At 41.1% G+C, this 20,767-nt stretch overlaps 1 protein-coding gene across 1 annotated transcript in view; it reads right to left on the bottom strand.

Moving 5' to 3' along the window:
• The window catches only part of COL11A1 (collagen type XI alpha 1 chain), a 253,934-nt gene that overhangs the window by 11,505 nt on the left and 221,662 nt on the right, over positions 1-20,767 (bottom strand). Inside the window, exons 47-57 of the mRNA XM_073642853.1 lie at positions 20,242-20,295; positions 20,052-20,105; positions 19,909-19,962; positions 7,799-7,852; positions 7,047-7,154; positions 6,898-6,951; positions 2,445-2,498; positions 2,221-2,274; positions 921-974; positions 724-831; positions 491-544 (exon numbers count right to left, since the gene is read on the bottom strand). Coding sequence (XP_073498954.1) covers positions 491-544; positions 724-831; positions 921-974; positions 2,221-2,274; positions 2,445-2,498; positions 6,898-6,951; positions 7,047-7,154; positions 7,799-7,852; positions 19,909-19,962; positions 20,052-20,105; positions 20,242-20,295 — 702 coding nt within the window. The remainder of the gene's footprint in view (positions 1-490; positions 545-723; positions 832-920; positions 975-2,220; positions 2,275-2,444; positions 2,499-6,897; positions 6,952-7,046; positions 7,155-7,798; positions 7,853-19,908; positions 19,963-20,051; positions 20,106-20,241; positions 20,296-20,767) is intronic.

The raw sequence follows: 20,767 nt of genomic DNA, 5'->3' as shown, positions 1-20,767 counted from the left end.
TCCCAGAAACCTACATTAAGGACATGTTGTCCTGCTTGTAGTGTAATAAGAAGATGTTATAGCAAGTAACTATGTAAGGCTGGCCATACACATTAGATGGTTGTCAGCCGAACAATGCTTTAGCTGATTGTTCGGCCGACAGCAACCTCAGCCGACCCTCCAATTCACATGAGCGATAGCTCGGCTGAGCACTCCTGTGTTCTCTATGAGAAAGTCACCGACTCACACGTCTGCCAGTGGCTTAGCTCAGGGAAAACAATGCGATTGGCAGTCCGAAATCAGGCAACTCTCTCGACCATCAGCTGGCCGGTGTCTGATACACATTAGACCATCGGGTTCAATCGACAGTAGATAATGTGTATAGGGGCCTTAAGTCATTAAGTAGTTGGAAGTTACCATTGGATATTTTGAGACAGAGATCGTACTCCTCCCTTTCATGCATTATATCTGCACTATGCCTTATCAGTAAGAACTTGTGCTTGCCACTTACCATTGGGCCTGGGGGTCCGTCTTGTCCTGGTGCACCTGGAAGACCTTGTTCTCCCTAAATAATATGAATATACCAAACCAATATATCATAAAATGCTTAAGTCATATTATAATAACTTTATATTATGCCTAAACAAAGATATTGGAGAACATAGAATTCATAAGATGATCTTACCATATACAGTAAATCATTACTAACACTGACAAATATGGTTATACTAAATGTTTACTCACCACAGGCCCTGGAATTCCTCTTAGACCTTCAGGACCTGGTTTTCCTGATGGTCCCTGAGGTCCAACTGGCCCTGTCTTTCCTGGAGGTCCTTCAGATCCAGATTCACCCTTAAAGAAATAATTTTAACAATGAATATTCTAATCTGAGGGAATATGGAATAGGAGAGCTTAAAGTATAGCTGAATGTATGTGCTCACCTTTGCACCTTTCTCTCCTTGCCTGCCCTCTGCACCGGGAGACCCAGGAGGTCCCTGAAAGAAAACATCAGACATGTAACAAACATGGATCAAATGCAAATTTTGTTAGCTTTACTATACTTGCGTATAAACCAACATATCAGCAGCGCATCCACAAAGCTTTATTAGTGAACGGGCCTCACATATATCCAATGCTATGGTAAAAATAACGGAGGAGAAGATATGTTGCATTCAAAATGGTTTGTTGAATTGATACAGATGAGTCAGTGTATTCATAATTTACATACTACCATAGCTCTTGGCATTAGACAAAGGATAGGTGTTGGACCCCCACTAATACAGAGATCAGAATGCCCCATCGGATCAGAGTGGTGACCATGCATGCATGTCACTATTCCATTCATTCTTTATAGGATAGAGACTTTTTGGGAACTGAGTTCTGAGTCCTTCTGTGCTTGAGTGGCTGCAATCCCGATCCCTCCCTTTGTTGGTTGTCACATTTCTCCCCACACTGTGTAATTTCAATCAGGGGGGGGGATCAGCAGCTTATGAATATCAAGGTCTCCACAATGTGCACACATTTTGAGGAGGATTCCAGCACTCTATGGTGTTGATTTATACAGAAAACTGGCATAAAACACTTTGAATAGTCACAAATTTTAGAGCAAAACGTAGTTGCGCAATAACACCAGTTTCAAGTAGCTCCACCAAACTGGGTGGGACTGGGGAGGAACTGGGACAGGAAGAGCCTTTGCCAGCCCATCAAATTCTTCAAAACTGGCAACGTTTCATTTGTTGGAAATGGTACTCGACTGGAGTAAACGTTTTGGCGAGGTGCATGGAGGTGAATGCCACTGATAAAATATGCCAGATTATTTAAGTGTCATGCGTGTCCTAACTTATTCGGCGCATCTTATTACTCCACATCCCTTGTAGGAACCGCTAGTCTTAATGGATCAGGGCCTATGTGTTATAATCAGAAAGGGCAGCTTAAACTCAGTGAAAGATTCCCTATGAAGTATGTTTGGAGTAACAATTGTTGTTGCATGTAGTTTTTCATGCCAGCAATTGTTGCCTTCCTTCATTTGTTGCTGAATCAATATTCTATTACATCCAGCTGTAATCATTCGTCTTGGAGCAACCCCTTAGCCATGATTGCTTTGATCCTTTTCAATTTGAAAGCTTTTCCCATTTGTTTCACCTGGAAATGCTCAGTATTACAATGTGTTTGTATTCAGCATTGCAAATTGTAGGTGGTTGCTCCTATGTTTATTTGCAAACACTGAGAAACTACACTCACCCTCTTGCCAGGAGGACCTGGTGGTCCAGCTTCTCCAGATGGTCCAGGAGGTCCCTGTAGTTATGAAAAAAGACCCAAATAATAGTTATTTACCAATCTATGGTGGATATGATGTATAAATTTATAAACATATCTCCTTGGTTGAAATGTTGTAGTATGGATCAACAGGATAGTGTGTGAAAGCTAAGAACTAAACATTTACTTAAAGGTGCCCTCATACTCACAGGCTGGCCTGGCTCACCATCTTCACCTTTATCACCACCTGTACCATCTTGACCCTGCAGAAAACATATTGAAAGATAAGAAAATTATAAAGTACCTGAATAACATTCCAAGCAGTTTCTAAAATGCATCAGTGTCTACATGAATTGAATGTGTAAATGAAACATTCCCTATGCAGGCTGTGCGCAGGAAAACTCAGCAGAATAGAACACTGTTCTTTGTTATACAAAATCTTTCTTTTTCATGTGAAATATATTCCAGCCTTTTTCTGGTGACTGAATTTATATAAATAGAAAAAGAACAAGGCGTAAAGGTTTTAGAACTGAAAACCAATATGTTTATGGTGATTTGTTGGAGTTGTACTTAAAAGTTGGGGACTGAGACCCTTAGGACAGTTGCAGACCACCGTAGATTCTTTAATCTGAGTTGGCCTGATTATGCAAATGATACTCTGATCAGAGTTTGATCAGCGTGTGATCACAGTGTCCTCTGATTTTCTCGGATGAGGAGCAGATGAAGAAAAAAGTGCTCCATCTCCATTCTGTGAATCAGACTGCACTTAGATGTCATCCGAGTGCACTCCGATGTTTCCCACTCACTCATTGACTTGAATGGCTGAGTGCAATCTGAATATTCCATCAAACAATGGCATGCAGCGATTTTCTCCTCGGACAGTCTCTGTCGGAGGAAAAAGTTGGACATGTGCACTTCCCCATAAACTAACACTGGTCCCAGTGTCATCCAATGCTTTGTCGGATCGCACTCGGACTGACAATACATGAGCCTTTAGAGATCAGCAAACTATTCTGTGGACAGAAAATAACTTCCTAAGTACAAATATTTTAATGGAAACATTTATAGATCCAGATTTATTTCCATAGTTTTTTCTTAAACTAAAGATATTTTGATAGTTTTGCAATTAGAATCAATAATATTTATAAATATTAGTTTGAACAAGGAAAATTGTCTCATCCCTTGTAACTTGTAAAGGGCTTATATCTGTTCTTTCTTATTCAGAAACTGCTTTAAAGCCTTTCGTGTCCTGAAAGATGGGAAAAAAAATTCCAAGTAGGGTGAAATGGCGAAAAACTCCCCACAATTTCACTATTGTTTTTAAAGTTTTATTTTTAAATCATTCATTGGTTACAACTACAGCAATACAAAAGTTGTATAGCTTTTTAGATTTTTTAGCTGTTAAAAAGATTCAGAACTTTGTAAAAAAGAAATTGGGGGTTTGTGTCACCATTTTCTGAGATTCATAACTTTTTTATATTTTGATCAACATGTATTAGGGCTAATTGTTTGTGTCTTGAGCTGACATTTAAATTGATGTTCTTTGGGATACATATTTTGATCACTTGTTATTGCATTTTTGTAGAGGGTGTGGAAACCAATAAATTACATTTCTGAAATTTTTTATTTTATCTCTTTAAGGGCTCGTGCAGATGACCGTATTATCGGTTCGAGTGCAATTTGACAAAATATTGGATCGCACTTGGAAATATGTTATGCTATAGGGCTGTGCACATGTTAGATGCTGTCCTTGGACAGTGCCGCTTTAGGGAAAAAAAATCTCAGCCTGCCCGAGTTTGACCCGATATTTGGATCACACTCTGCCATGCAGGTTAAGGAGTCATTGGAAAATGTCAAACTGCACTCAGATATCATCTCAGTACAGTACGATTTTTCCGACTGACACAATAGAGAAGAAGGAAAAACTTTTCTCTCCATCTTCTCCTCTGTGATCTTCAGAGAATCAGATCACGCTATGATCACACTCTGATCAAACTGATTAGAGTTAGATCAGAGCGTTATTTTGCATAACTTACCTGAGAATATATAGTCGTATCCACCTGCCCTAATGCTTTTTCCATCGCAGATTGGAGACAGAAAAGTCACATGACCTGATCAGTCCACTTAAATATTGCTGTCAAAAATTGACAGCAGCATTTAAGTAGTTAAGCAGTAGCGAGCAGAGTCTGTGCTATGATGCTATGTTGATGAAATCATTGACTGTGCATCTTTAGATTTCGGGCTGCGCAGTCTTGTGGACAGTGCAACTAGACAGTGCCACCATGTCCTGCCATGATTACTAGGAGTATGAATGATGTTTTTTTAGTTGTCAACTTACAAGAGGAGGTGCTAGAATCAGTGCAAGCCTGGGAAAAGACTGGTGTTAATTTGGATATGAGTCGTATTGGTGGAACACTGAGCCAAAACACTGATATGAGGGGCAGAGAGGAGCGGAGAAAAGAGAGTGGTTTGACATTGAAGTGCTGCATATACAGTACAGACTAAAAGTTTGGACACACCTTCTCATTTAAAGATTTTTCAGTATTTTCATAACTATGAAAATTGTATATTCACACTGAAGGCATCAAAACTATGAATTAACACATGTGGAATTATATAGTTAACAAAAAAGTGTGAAACAACTGAAAATATGTCTTATATTCTAGGTTCTTCAAAGTAGCCACCTTTTGCTTTGATGACTGCTTTGCACACTCTTGGCATTCTCTTGATGAGCTTCAAGAGGTAGTCACCGGAAATGGTCTTCCAACAATCTTGAAGGAGTTCCCAAAGATGCTTAGCACTTGTTGGCCCTTTTTCCTACACTCTGCAGTCCAGCTCACCCCAAACCATCTCGATTGGGTTCAGGTCTGGTGACTGTGGAGGCCAGGTCATCTGGCGTAGCACCCCATCACTCTCCCTCTTGGTCAAATTGCCCTTACACAGCCTGGAGGTGTGTTTGGGGTCATTGTCCTGTTGAAAAATAAATGATGGTCCAACTAAACGCAAACCAGATGGAATAGCATGCCGCTGCAAGGTGCAGTGGTAGCCATGCTGGTTAAGTATGCCTTCAATTTTGAATAAATCCTCAACAGTGTCACCAGCAAAGCACCCCCACACCATCACACCTCCTCCTCCATGCTTCACGGTGGGAACCAGGCATGTAGAGTCCATCCGTTCACCTTTTCTGCGTCGCACAAAGACACGGTGGTTGGAACCAAAGATCTCAAATTTGGACTCATCAGACCAAAGCACAGATTTCCACTGGTCTAATGTCCACTCCTTGTGTTCTTTAGCCCAAACAAGTCTCTTCTGCTTGTTGCCTGTCCTTAGCAGTGGTTTCCTAGCAGCTATTTTACCATGAAGGCCTGCTGCACAAAGTCTCCTCTTAACAGTTGTTGAAGAGATGTGTCTGCTGCTAGAACTCTGTGTGGCATTGACCTGGTCTCTAATCTGAGCTGCTGTTAACCTGCGATTTCTGAGGCTGGTGACTCGGATAAACTTATCCTCAGAAGCAGAAGTGACTCTTGGTCTTCCTTTCCTGGGGCGGTCCTCATGTGAGCCAGTTTCTTTGCAGCGCTTGATGGTTTTTGCAACTGCACTTGGGGACACTTTCAAAGTTTGCCCAATTTTTCGGACTGACTGACCTTCATTTCTTAAAGTAATGAAGGTCACTTGTTTTTCTTCACTTAGCTGCTTTTTTCTTGCCATAATACAAATTCTAACAGTCTATTCAGTAGGACTATCAGCTGTGTTTCCACCAGACTTCTGCACAACACAACTGATGGTCCCAGCCCCATTTATAAGGCAAGAAATCCCACTTATTAAACCTGACAGGGCACACCTGTGAAGTGAAAACCATTTCCGGTGACTAACTCTTGAAACTCATCAAGAGAATGCTAAGAGTGTGCAAAGCCGTCATCAAAGCAAAAGGTGGCTACTTTGAAGAACCTAGAATATAAGACATATTTTCAGTTGTTTCACACTTTTTTGTTAACTGTATAATTCCACATGTGTTAATTCATAGTTTTGATGCCTTCATTGTGAATGTACAATTTTCATAGTCATGAAAATACAGAAAAATCTTTAAATGAGAAGGTGTGTCCAAACTTTTGGTCTGTACTGTAGGTCTATATGTGGTAGCTGGATATTTCTCCTGGTTAGGGGTGAGTTCCTGAGAGTCTGCTGGGAGCTGTGAGAGAACCCAGTAGGAAACGAGTTTTAACCCCTGGGGAAAAGAAATCGCTGGGAGTATGAGACACTGTGTCAGACCCCAGCTCAAGGTGGAAGGGGGAATTTAAGTCTACCAAAGTGTGGCGGATAGGCTCTAAGGAATAGGACTCAGTATAGAGAATGATGTTCCTCCTCTATAACAGACAATAAGGGGTCTACGTGAAGGCAATAATGATCTGTGGTCTAAGGTTAAAGTTATTGTTTTGTTATATTTTGTATGAAAGAAACTGTTCATATTCAGTTCCAGTTACTTTCGGTGTCTTGTACGACCAGGATTGACAAAGTGTATAGTGCCATCCAGTGTGTATTAGAACCATGTATTAAGTCTGAGCGGAAGCCATTAAGTGTATTTTGCCATGGAAATTTAGTTGAAAAATACAATAAAAAATATAGGCTTATAGTGTACCAACAGTTTTAACTCATGATACTTACACTTGGACCAGGTTCTCCGGGAGGACCAGGGTCTCCTGGGAAACCAACTGGACCCTAAAATTTTTAGATGAAGAAGTAGAAATTGTGAGTAATATAGCTAATAGTTTATCCAAAACATGAAAATACTAATAAATGAATGATTCTCTTACGGGGTTTCCTTTAGGACCATCATCTCCTGGTGGACCTTTGGGACCAGCAGGTCCTGCAGCTCCTGGAGGTCCAGCTTCTCCTTTTTCTCCTCGCTCTCCTTTAGGGCCCTACAGAAATATGTAAATTAAATATATATGTATTACAGATTACATGGTGTTAGAGTTCAGAAAGCCTTTCTGGGGTTGTAAGAAGATTAAGTCCTTTGTAGCATTTTTCTATAAACTGACTAAAACCTTTTTTTCACTTCTGTTAAGATTACAAAAACCCAAAAGCTTTAAACGCCTTTGTACAGTCTTTATTTAATGAATCTATGTCATCCCTCAAATCCCAGGGCTAATTTCTCTTTAGCTCTGTTCTTTGCTTGCAAAGCAATACTTAAGTTGCCAGACAGCTGAAGGGAAGTAGTCAACATGCTTGAGTACCGCAGACATGATCATGATACCAATAAATTAGACCGTCACTTTAAGAAAAATGAATTTTTTCTTATTCATTTTTAACACAAGAAACATTTTAAATAACTATAATTCTATTACTAGTTTCACATTTCATCAAAAGAAGAAATGAAATCATTTTGACTCACATTTTGCTATTTTACAAAGGCCCAATTTGACAATATGACTATGTCTGACCACCCCACCCCAATAAGTATTGAAATTTTTCAGAAACAATTGTTCTCTGGTCATTTACTATATAATCAAAGTTTTGGGGAAAAATTTCTCATTTTTACATGGAGTAGAGTAAAAGTACTTACACCAACACCAGCTTCACCAGGTGGACCTGGATTTCCAGCTTCACCGGGTTCGCCCTAAAATAGAAAAATTATAGATATATATTTATGTCATTCATATATATTATATTCGCATTTTTGCTAATCTTTATAAAACCTTACAATCAGGCTTGACATTTACAAAATATTAGTTCCTCTCTAGTTTTTTTCTTTGACTTAAGATAGTAAAGTTCAAATATAGTCAAACTCCAAAAGTTCTATCTTTATATTTCACACCTTTCCTTTCTTTCTGCACAAATATTAAACCCCATGGCACATTTAATTTAACAATCATATTTTTAATTTATGAAATCGAACAGACTTAATTTTGTCTATCGTAAAGGAATGGTCCTCAGGTATAAAGACTAAGTGCATTTTAACTCTACTTCCATTAGAAACTCATGAGATGGTTTCAAGGGTTGTCCCATACTGCTTATGAAGAGGAATACTTCTACATTTAAATGTATGCAAGGCATTAAATGTTCATTTTAAGAACAAACATTTTACACTGCTCTGCAGGGAGATTTAGATTTGAAATCCAAAGCACACATTAAGCCTGTTGCCATTATTTTTCTAGCTCAGTGGACTGATAAATACAACCACAAATAGGAATTTAGCATTAAAATGTCTCTAACTCTAAGGCCCAAATGGGGATTTAGTAAGTAACCTGTGGCCTTTGTTATCAGATGTTCAAAGATTAATCCATACGCTAACACGGCACTGGAAATTATCTCATAACCTTATATATTCACGCTACCTATACTACTGTATATATAAACAAGCATACATATATATACAGTACAGACCAAAAGTTTGGACACACCTCATTTAAAGATTTTTCTGTATTTTCATGACTATGAAAATTGTACATTCACACTGAAGGCATCAAAACTATGAATTAACACATGTGGAATTATATACTTAACAAAAAAGTGTGAAACAACTGAAAATATGTCTTATATTCTAGGTTCTTCTACCTTTTGAAGCTCATCAAGAGAATGCCAAGAGTGTGCAAAGCAGTCATCAAAGCAAAATGTGGCTACTTTGAAGAAACTAGAATATAAGACATATTTTCAGTTGCTTCACACTTTTTTGTTAGGTAAATAATTCCACATTCCACAAAACATGTTAATTCATAGTTTTGATGCCTTCAGTGTGAATGTACAATTTTCATAGTCATGAAAATACAGAAAAATCTTTAAATGAGAAGGTGTGTCCAAACTTTTGGTCTGTACTGTATGTATATATATACACTTAACACCTGTACTGCCTTTACTAACTCCTATACTACCTATACTAACTCCTATACTACCTATATTAACCTAACTTTGAGTACAAGTCTGTAGTCACTTTATGTGACTGCAGACTTGTGAATCCTCACAGCGCGCAATGCGCACTGTCAGGATTCTATGGTGGCGGCAGGGGGCGAGTGACCGCAAGTATGCGACTTGCATTCATTCAGTCACATGCCGACTAGACGTGGGCAGTCTCACTCAATGCAAGTGTATTGAGCGAGACCAAACAAGTCTAGTCGGAATGTGGATAGAAGTATGCAAATTGCATACCTGCAACCTCATGACCGCCCGTTTAAGGTGTTGGCACTGGAAAATCTTCACAGTGTGCAGTGGATTAGATGTGAGGATTCACAAGTCTGCAGTCACATAGAGTGATTTCTGACTTGTACTCTAAGGCCAGACAACCCCTTTAACAATACATATGGTATACAGAGCCTTGGCAAGTCCAATCTTATGCTCTACTCACATAAGTGTCATGACTTCTGTTCTTAAAGGGAATCTGCCACCAAGTTTTTGTCATCTGCAAGTAGGATAATGTAGCTATAATGACCTTGACTTTGATTCCAGTGATGTATCACTTACTGGGCTGCTAGTTGCAGTTTTGATAAAATCACAATCTTATCAGCAGGATATTATCACTATAGGACTAGAAAACCTGTAGTCCCCCATATTCAGAAGCTCTGTATAACTCGCCCCCAACACTGATTGTCAACTTTTTGTGTACACTGTGCATAGGCAGAAAGCTGCCAATCAGTGATGTGGGCGGGGTTATACAGAGCTCAGCATTCAGAGAACTGCGATATCTGCAGCAGAGAAAACAGTGATTTTATCAAAACTACAGCAGGCAGCCAAGTAAGTGATACATCACTGGAATCAGGGTCTCTGTCTCTATATCATACTGCTCTCAGATAGGATAGCGAAATTCTGGTGACAGATTCCCTTTAATAGTTCTGTACTTGAACCTCAGCCCGTTAAGTAGAATGATAGAATTGAGCTATAATGGATCTAGTGTCAGTCAGATCCATTCTTTTTCACCATAAAATGAATGATAGATATGGATTATGCAAGCTACACTTTTACTTGCCATGAATAGATCCTAGTCCCCAATGCAAAATCTGCCACCTGACCCCTAACTTTTACGTGTTAGCAATAATACTGGTTTCCTCGTATGTAGCAGATCAGGCTTCCGTCCTAGATAATGATCACAGGTGTACCTGAGAAATAACTCTAGAGCCATGCGGAAAGGTATCTTCATAGGTGCATGGATTGGGACATGACCTAAACCTCTGTTTAAGCTTACTGCAAGTACATTATATTCTATTAAAGGCTAAATTAAATATTTTTAGAGTAATTGAAGGAAAATCTATTTGCTGTTTCTATGTAAATGATCACCAGTCTGCTCCACTTACTGACACCTGAGTGATACATAAAAACTAAAAGCATTCCATTTTGCTGATACAATAAATGTGCTACATTGTGAGTGATGTTTCTTCATAGTTTTGTATGCAAAAGCGTGACTGTCTGAAACATACAGACGACACGGCCTTATTTCTATTTCCAGTATTCACTGAAATAGAAACAGTGATGTATAGTCTATAATAAATATGGAAATAATACAATTCCTTCACAGGTGTCAACAAAGGCTTTGAATACATTAGCGGAGCCTACATACAATAAATAAGTGTAAGTGCTTTACTGTTCTGAGACCATTTGGTAACTCTATTTTAGGATGGAACGTTTTCCTATATATTTTCTGGAAATTGAAAATTATGGAGCGCATAAGGCCAGAGAAGGTCAGATCAGGGTCATTCAACCAGGGGTCATTGCTAACACCAGAAAAGTATGCCTCGACTGTTATTACCTTGGTATTCTCCCAGACGAATGAAATAAAATTGATGTGTCTTAAAGAGGTTGTTCACTATCTGGACAATCCCTTTTTAGATTAAGTAGTCTCACTTGTAAATTAAATATAACAAATGCTCACTCCCCACACCGGTGCTGTTCCAGCGTAGTTGGTGTCTGGACTCCCAAGTCTGACATGATATTGTTATGTCATGTGAACCCTACATCCAATCAGAAGCTGGTATTCGGCTGATGCGCTCTCACTTCTTCTGCTTGTCTAAGGTTCGTCTAAAGGAAGTGAGAAAGCCGCAGCTTAATAATAGCTGCTGATTGGCTGCAGGGATCGCATAACAATGTCACTCAAACCCCGGGAGAATCAACGTCAACATTGCTGGAACAGCGCTGGTGCGGGAGGTGAGAATGTGTTAATTTTATTTTACAAAGTGGATTAATTCAATTAAAAAGGTATTGGACAGCCCCATTAAGGTTTCCTAAGGTTAATTTGAGATTATCTTAAAACTGTTGCTGGTGCTGCACCTTTATTCTGCCAGATAGATAGATAGACAGATAGAATGAACACTGAGAATCATTCATTCTTCCAGCCTAGAATCTGGATATCTACACTCAGCATTATCAGCACTTAACCTCAAAACTATAGGTTTCCTAACTTGCTTATAGCTAAACAGCACAGTATATGGAGCAGGCTTGATTCATTTTACATGATGTTGTAGTTGATCCATTAAAGGGGTTGTTCGGTCCAAATTAATAAGTCTGCAGTCACTCTGTGTGACTGCAGACTTATGAATCCCCCCAGAGCTCGCACTGTGCGCTGTGGAGATTCCCCGGTTTCTGAGCCAGGACCGGAGGATATGCATGAGTTATACATACTCCCAGGCAGAGCCCATCTAGTGGGCATGACCTCGCTCCATACACTTGTATTGAGTAAGGCTGCGCTCCGTCTAGCGACAAGGCAATCCAGTGGGCGTGGTTGACTAGAGGACGTGGCCTCGCTCCATACAAGTGTATAGAAGCAAGGCTGCGCCCACAAGCCAGGAGTATGTATAGCTCATATATACCCTCCGGTCCCAGCTCAGAACCCAGCGAATCCCCGCAGCGCACAGTGCGTGTGAGAGGGGGATTCATAAGTCGGCAGTCACATAGAGTAACTGCAGACTTATCGATTTGGACCAGACAACCCTTTTAAGTTCATTATAGCTAATGTGCCAGTGTACATGGCTGACTTTTCACATGGACCAATGGTCCACAAGGAAACAAATCACAGAGTGCTTTACTTTAGACTGGGATCACACAAGCATTGATTCTCTCAAGCAAGAAAATCAGCTTGATTATGCTAATGACAATCGGCTTAAACTCTGATCCGAGTGTCACCTTACTGTGATCCGATTCTTTCACAGCACAGGTGTGAAAAAGACAGAGAACTTAACGGGGTATTCCCATCTCCAAGATCCTATCTCAATATGTAGTAGGTGTAACAATAATAATATTAGCAAATACCTCCAATTAGAAATGTAGTATAGTTCTTCTGATTTGTTATGTCTCTTTCCTCATGTGCAGGCATTGCAGGACCTTAGGTATCCATGGTTACAACCACTAGCAACTAGCTGTCACTATATCAATGGTCATAACTATGGATACATAAGGTCCTGCAATACCTGGACATGAGGAAAGAGACATAGCGAATCAAAAATACTATACTACATTTCTAACTGGAGGCATTTGCTAATATTATTATTATTATTACGCCTACTACATATTGGGAAATGATCTTGGAAATGGGAATACCCCTTTAAATTTCTCCATCTTCTTTATTGCCTGTGTCCGCATAAATCAGACTGCACTTGAATGTCATTCGAGTGCAGTCCGATGTTTCTCACGCACCCATATGAGTCTGCGATCCGATTTGTGGAGCCACTCGCAACATGCTGCGATTTTTTTCTCATGCCGAATAGGCTTTAGAAAAAACGCAGATCTGCACTGCCCCATTGAATAACATTGGGCCCAGTACTATCCAATAAAACATTGCATAGCACTCTTTCGAGTTATACACTAGTGTGAGCGAGCACTGATTCTGATTTATGGATCAGGCTAATACATGTAAATAGTAGGCAGCACATGCACTTGTCCGATACGCAGCTGAGCACATTGAGCTAAACACAGAACCAAACATATCTGCAATTTGCAGTTCTGACTGGTTTCAGTTTAAGTACAGCTGTCCGAACCCAGTCTTATTGTCAATATCATCTAACCCCATTTATTCAATTAATAATTATTTTATAATATTTGTAGAATTGCACACATTAATAGAATATCCGGGTATTTCTTTTTATGTTCCCATTATAACAGCTTAGCAGTTGTTCCTCATTTATCAGGTGTTAATGATATCTACTGTGTTCACATATTGATTCTACCTTCTGTTAATGAAACAAATCATCCATTTTTTTCATTCTCATCCCAGCAATAGTCAGTGAATACTGATATATGAGCCTGCTTTACCACTTTGTTAAGGAATAAATAGAAGAGGCTTCCTATGTAGAACCTTCATCTCTCCAACTTCTCCCAGTCCCTTGTGGACTCATCATGGGCAGCACGCTGATTACAAAAGATCAGGAATATAAAAAAAACTGAGAGGACATGGGCGCCACAGGACATACATTTTCAAAGGAAGGTATTCGGGATAAAACTTTTTTTTACACTACTCGTTTCAAAGGCGAACTGCCTTCTTCCTCCGTCCAAACATCAAAAATCTTTTTTTTTGCCATCATTTTTGAAACGTGTAGGCTAATAAAAATTTTATGCTAAATACCTTCCTTAGGAAATGTATATCCTGTGACCCCCATATCTTAGATTTTTTTTTTAACTATTCCTGATCTCTTACCAATATGCAGTGAAACACCACAAACAAATTTCCCGAGGCGGAGCTGCCGCGATCAGTGCTCAATGAAATGGATTAAACTGTGGGGTTGTGCCCATCGATGGACAACTTGGGCCAGGCGAGTGTAAAACCACCTTACCTTTATATGTACAGACTCCAATCTGGACCTACTACCTTAGAGGAGCATCGTTGTTTCTTTTCTTTTTTTACATACTGATTACAAACGGCAAGGTGGTAGACATTTAGGAAAAGTGTCCAATTGCTGCCAAGTTACCCGCCGATCACAGGTCATTGCTAAGTGTCTAAGCAGCGAGTTATTTTGTAGTCAGCTTATTTTTTTTTGTTATTTGGACCCATATCTATGACAAGCTATTTAAGGTTCCGATCTATAACTTACTCAGGTTTAGGGCTATTTACAAGGAATTCTTGAGAATGAAGCAGAAATTAAATGAAATCAGGCGGAGCATGGAGAAATGCAAAACCTGAAGGTAAAATAATGATTAAATGTCTTGAATGGTCACTTGCTGGGTATACAATTCATCCAATTTTCCCCTAAAACAGTCATTAGATCTTTTGATAAGCCACCACTTTTAGCTTCAGTAACATGTTTTTTTTTGGTATGTGATATTATTATTATTATTAATTTATATAGCGCCATTGATTCCATGGCGCTGTACATAAGAAGGGGTTACATACCAAATACAGATATCACTTACAGTAAACAAACTAGCAATGATAGACTGGTACGGAGGGAAGAGGACCCGGCCCTCGCGGGCTTACATTCTACAGGAATGGGGCGGAGACAGTAGGTTGAGGGGTTGAAGTAGCTCCGTTGTTGTTGGGGGTGGCAGCAAGCAAGATCATGGCAGGCTGTAAGCTTGTTTGAAGAGATGGGTTTTCAGGTTCCGTCTGAAGGATCCAGGTGTGGTAGATAATCGGACGTGCTAAGGCACAGAATTATATAGGACGGGGGATATTCGGGAGAAATCTTGGAGGCGATTGCGTGAGGAACCAATAAGTGTGGAGGAGAGAAGGAGGTCTTGGGAGGACTGGAGGTTACGTGAGGGAATATATCGGGAGATTAGTTTAGAGATGTACGGAGGAGAGAGGTTATGGATGGCTTTGTAGGTCAGTGTTAGTAGTTTGAACTGGATACTCTGGGGAAATGGGAGCCAGTGAAGGTATTTGCAAAGGGGGGTAGCAGAGGAGTAGCGAGGCAAGAGATGAACCAGTCGTGCAGCAGAGTTGAGGATGGACTGGAGGGGTGCGAGAGTGTTAGCAGGTAGGCCGCAGAGGAGGATGTTGCAGTAGTCGAGGTGGGAGATGATGAGGGCATGCACAAGCAGTTTAGTAGATTGAGTGTTGAGGAAAGGACGGATTCTGGAAATATTTTTGAGCTGGAGGCGACAGGAGGTGGCGAGAGCTTGGATTTGGGGTTTGAAGGATAGGGCAGAGTCAAGGGTTACTCCGAGGCAGCGGATTGTCGGTACAGAGGAAAGAGTAATGTCATTTATTGTGATAGAAAGATCAGGTGGGAAAGATATGCGAGATGGGGGAAAGATAATGAGTTCAGTTATGTCCACATTGAGCTTGAGGTAGTGGGTGGAGAAGAAGGAGGATATGGCTGCTAGACATGCTGGGATTCTGGACAGCAGAGAGGTGACACCTGGGCCAGAAAGGTAGATCTGGGTGTCATCAGCGTACACATGGTACTGGAAGCCATGGGATTTTATGAGCTGTCCCAGGCCAAGGGTATAAATTGAGAAGAGTAGGCATCCTAAGACAGAGCCTTGAGGGACTCCAACAGAGAGGGGGTGGGGTGAGGAGGTAGTGTGTGTGTGGGAGACGCTAAATGTGCGGTTAGAAAGGTATGAGGAGATCCAAGATAGGGCAAGGTCTTTGACGCCAAAGGAAGAGAGGATCTGTAGTAGGAGGCAGTGGTCAACTGTATCGAAAGCAGAGGACAGGTCAAGAAGAAGGAGTACAGAGAATTGTCTGTTAACTTTGGCTGTAAGTAAGTCATTGGTCATTTTGGTAAGGGCAGTTTCGGTGGAATGGTGGGGGCGGAAGCCGGATTTTCGGTTGTTGAAGAGAAAGTTAGATGAGAAGTGTGAGGAAAGTTCAGCGTGAACGTGTTGCTCAAGGAGTTTGGAGGCAAATGGGAGCAGCGATATGGGGCGAGAGCTGGACAAGGCGGTTGGGTCGAGAGATGGCTTTTTGAGGATGGGCGTGATTGTGGCATGTTTGAAGGCAGCGGCGAAAGTACCAGAAGATAGTGATAGGTTGAAGAAATGGGTTAGGGATGGGATAAGTGTGAGGGTTAGGTCGGGGAGGAGGTGGGATGGGATGGGGTCGAGTGCACATGTGGTGCGGTGTGATTTGGAGAGAAGACAAGTAAGGTCTCTTTTTGTGATGTTGGGAAGGGAGGTTATGGGGGTAGGGAAATGGTGTGGAAAACAAAGAAATTGTGGTGGTCGGACAGTAAACACTTGCCGGGTTTGGTCAATCTTGTTTTTGAAGTGTGTGGCAAACTCCTCAGCAGAGATGACGGAGGTCGGAGGGGGCAGTGGAGGGCGGAGGAGAGAGTTAAAAGTGTTGAATAGCTGTTTGGGGTTGTAGGATAGGGAAGATATGAGGGTTGTGAAGTAGGCCTGTTTACCAGAGGTGAGTGCTGATTTGAATGCGAGTGTTGCTTGTTTGAATGCAGTGAAGTCATCTTGAGTATGTGTGTTCTTCCAATGCCGCTCCGCAACCCTGGACGCTTGCCGAAGCTGTTTAGTGAGGTTGTTGTACCAGGGTTGCCTGTTGACTCGTCGCGCTCTGCCATGCACAAGAGGGGCGACCGAGTCAATAGCTGATGCTAGAGTGGCATTGTAGAAAGCAGTGACGCTGTCTGTGTCATGGAGTGAGGATCTGGATGTCAGTGGTAGAACAGAGTCAGAGAGTGTGTGGGTGTCTAGATGTGCAAGGTTTCTGCGGGGTGTACGAGTTGCTGGACATAGGTGACAGGTGAGGAGGACAGGGATGAGAAAGTGAGTAGATGGTGGTCAGATAGGTGTAGGGGGGAGGTTGTGAGGTTAGATAGGGAGCAGAGTCGGGTGAAGGTAAGGTCTAGTGTGTGTCCGTCTGTGTGGGTGGCTGAGGAGGACCACTGAGTAAGTCCAAAGGATGAAGTAAGCGACAGGAGTTTGGATGCTGCTAGCTGGCGAGTGTCAGTGGGGATGTTGAAATCGCCTATGATGATTGTGGGAATGTCAGCAGAGAGAAAGTAAAGAAGCCAGGAGGAGAATAGGTCAAAAAAGGCAGTGATCGGGCCCGGAGATCGGTATATGACAGCCACTTGGAGGTTGGAGGGAGAGTAGATGCGGACAGAGTGGACTTCAAAAGAAGGGAGAATAAGGAAAGGAAGAGGAGGAGTAGGGATAAAGGTGCAGTTGTTAGAGAGGAGAAGACCCACTCCTCCACCATGTCTGTTACCAGAGCGAGGAGTGTGGGTGAAGTGGAGGCCGCCGTAACACAGCCCAGCAGGGGAGGCAGTGTCAGAAGGTGTCAGCCATGTCTCTGTGATGCCCAGGAAGGAGAGATGACGAGAGGTAAAGAGGTTGTGGACAAAATAGAGCTTGTTGCAGACAGAGCGGGCATTACAGAGTGCTCCAGAGAGAGGGAGCCCCCCGCGTCAGGGGGACCGGTTTTGCGTAAGAGAGGTTGTGGTAGTTTGCAGTTGATTTGATGCGATAGGTGGGTGAATTGGTGGAAGGTGCAAGTTGTGGGGGTCCAGGATTGGGACATATGTCGCCAGCAATGAGGAGTGACAGAGACGTAATGTCTGAAATTTGCAAAAAAACACTGGTATTTATGGTCCACATAACATCTTGAAGGCTGCTGCTGCGGTCTAGATAGAGCCAAGATACCAGCACATAAGTATTATTCATACCTTAGTGATGAATATGTTTGCATTGTGTGTTTTCTATTGCCTTCTCTAAGTATGACATGCTCAATCTTAAGCGATGAGTATAGTAAAAGCTGAAGTTGTAAGCTTCCCAGTCATGGGTTAACATAATTGTTTTTTAATGTGTAGAAAACCAGCCCAAGTAATAGGATTCTAGCGATACAGAAAAATACTCATCATTTAATGCAATAACAAAACTGTTCACCGCTGTCCCAATAGCTCAACATTTCCGAATTGTTGTCGGGTAGCTGATGTGAACATGCATTGTAATGCTTCTGAGACTGTAAAGGCTGCACGGAAAATGTAAAAATAAAGATTTCATCGCTACTTCGATTTTAGTCTACACAAAAACAATCCATAAAAAATATTTCTACTTGGAGATGATAAACCCGCAGAGCGTCTGGCTGATAGGACTGCACGCTTCCTTAGGAATACAAGTCTGCATTTGTCTGATTTAAGATGACAGCTATTATTATACAATGCGTCTGTATGCAAACACTGCAGGCAGAATCCTTCTAATGTATGGGAAGTCTGTAGAGTTGGAGAACACTCTGGAGACACAATGTTCCCATTTCACAAGGTACATAGAAGCACAAAAATGGATTTCTTTTATGATGCAGTCTTGTAATAACCCTAATGTCCATTCATTTGAAACTTGGTATTCTTGCATATTTCCATATGTTTTTGCCACTGGTGTTTCCCTGGAGTATAAATATCCAAGAGCTAGTCTGCTCTGCAGCTTTTCTGACATGGCACTTCTGGGATACAGAATACGGACATTTCCTCCAAAAGATGATGTGATCACATTTATACAGTAGATATCAAAGTCACTAAGCCCACAATAAGTATACATTCAGGCAACAACATAAAAGTGAAACAGGCCATGATCAATTGGTGGGTGGACGGTTCTACAGGTTATATTTTCTTTTTTGTAACACTTGGGGTGCGGACATCTAGATCAAGAGTGGTCATCATAGCAGCATGCTACGTACCAACCTAATTCCAAGGACTTCATTGTGATTTATGATTGTTTTTAGCTCTTTATAAAACTAGATCACATCATTGCATGAGATGCACTAATAAAATCTCATGGGCAGCATAATGGCTCATGAATAAGAGTTGCCAACCCGAAACGCGTAAGCTTCTGGATCCTAATCTTTTTTAGCTTTTTTTTGTCCTATTTATGTTTTTAATCACAGACTTAAGGTTACATTTTTTTCCCTGGTGCTGGAGCCCAGTCCCAGTGGACTTTTTCTCTTTTATCATGGCCTGGAATCCAGTCGGGTGTGTTGTCTAGACTTGCTGCACCACACCCTGACCAGAGACTGTCTTCACCAAGGGTTCCTACATGTAATTACATTTGATATTTTTGATTTCTTCTTGGTCACTGAAGCACTTGGAAGGTGAACTGAATTCAGCGATTATACATATATTTTTCTACATGGTAGCTCAGTGATTATTAGCACTGTAACCAGGGGCGGACACAGACAGAAGAAGGCCATAATGCAAAAACACTATGACTCTTTGCAGTCCAATCATTCATCATAACACACAATTCTTCTTGCTTTGGAGGTGGTAGTGGGCCCCCTTACCACAGGAGCCCCTGTGCTGCTGCATTTATGTCCATCCCTGACTTTAGCCTCTCAGCGCTGGGGTTCTGGGTACAAATCCCATCAATAACAACATCGGTAAGGAGTTTGTATATTCTCCCCATGTTTGCTTGGGTTTCCACCCATACTCCAAAGACATACTGATAGAGAATTTAGATTGTGAGCCCCAATGGGAACAGTGATAATGATGTCTGTAGAGCATTGTGGACATTAATGGGGCTTTATTATCAATTAAACTAAATAAATATGTTGCTTGTTTGGAAATATTCTAATATTCTGACTAGAATATTTGTCAGATTGCTGTCTTTACCAGCCTTAAATTTAATGTGTATGTGCTTTGAACGTGGATTAGGGGACAACCAGAAGAGGGACAGTAAGGACTTAAAGGGAATAGTAACTTTCCTCCCTAGAGGGTTACATTATTTTACTAAGTCTAACATGATGTGCAGAAACTTTTACATATCAACCTTAATGAAGAGGAAGAAAAAAGTTTTATTTTCGCCTACCTTCTCACCAACACCGCCAAGAGAGCCAATAGACCCAGGTGGACCTTGTGGACCCTAAAGAAAGATTTAAAGACGGATAAGTCTATAAGAATGACAATTTTTTTCTTAGGTAATGCTGAATTCTTACAATGCCAAATACTTACATCTGCACCATTGGGACCTTGAGGACCTCTAGGACCAGGAGGACCAGGTGGACCCTGTCAAAAGAATCAGAGAATTAATTCTGTTTATGACACCGCCATTTCTATAGAAACATAGAGATAGGGACATTGATTACTAAGAAAGGGCAAACACGACACATTGCACATATGCACAGTTCATAATGTTTCTTACCATTGGACCAACATCACCATTTTCTCCCTTTTCACCTGGTGGTCCAGGAAGACCCTGAAATAAGGAAAAAACACAAACATTGTTCTTCAATCAGTATTATCTCTCAAGAGCAGACCATATTCTTTGCAGTTATCAGTGTTTCAGTTATCATATGAAGATGTTTCAGCACGGTTTTCCTTTAGTATGACCATGATCATACCTTATAACTGTTGGTTATAGAGTGCACGTCTCAGGATGTATATTGATTGCATGAAGTAGCGACATGATTGAAGATTAAGGGCGGCTATAGACAGTTGATGAATGTCAAATATGGACGCCATCTAATGCATATGAGGGTGTCCCATATTTCTCATAGCAGCAGATGTCAAGGAAAATAAGGATTTGATAGTTTGATTTCAACATGCCCAATCCTTTTGTTCTCTAGGTATATATGCTACCGCCAAAGGAGTCTGGCAGCAGCTTATTTCCCATGGAGAACACATGTATGCTTACACATGTAAGCCAAGTGTATGGAGGATCGAAGAAA

The sequence above is a fragment of the Phyllobates terribilis genome, unplaced genomic scaffold (assembly GCF_046119375.1).
Source record: "Phyllobates terribilis strain yellow unplaced genomic scaffold, ASM4611937v1 Scaffold_8__6_contigs__length_399053987, whole genome shotgun sequence".
Classification (NCBI taxonomy): Eukaryota; Metazoa; Chordata; class Amphibia; order Anura; family Dendrobatidae; genus Phyllobates; species Phyllobates terribilis.
This window is presented reverse-complemented; position numbering and strand designations above follow the sequence as displayed.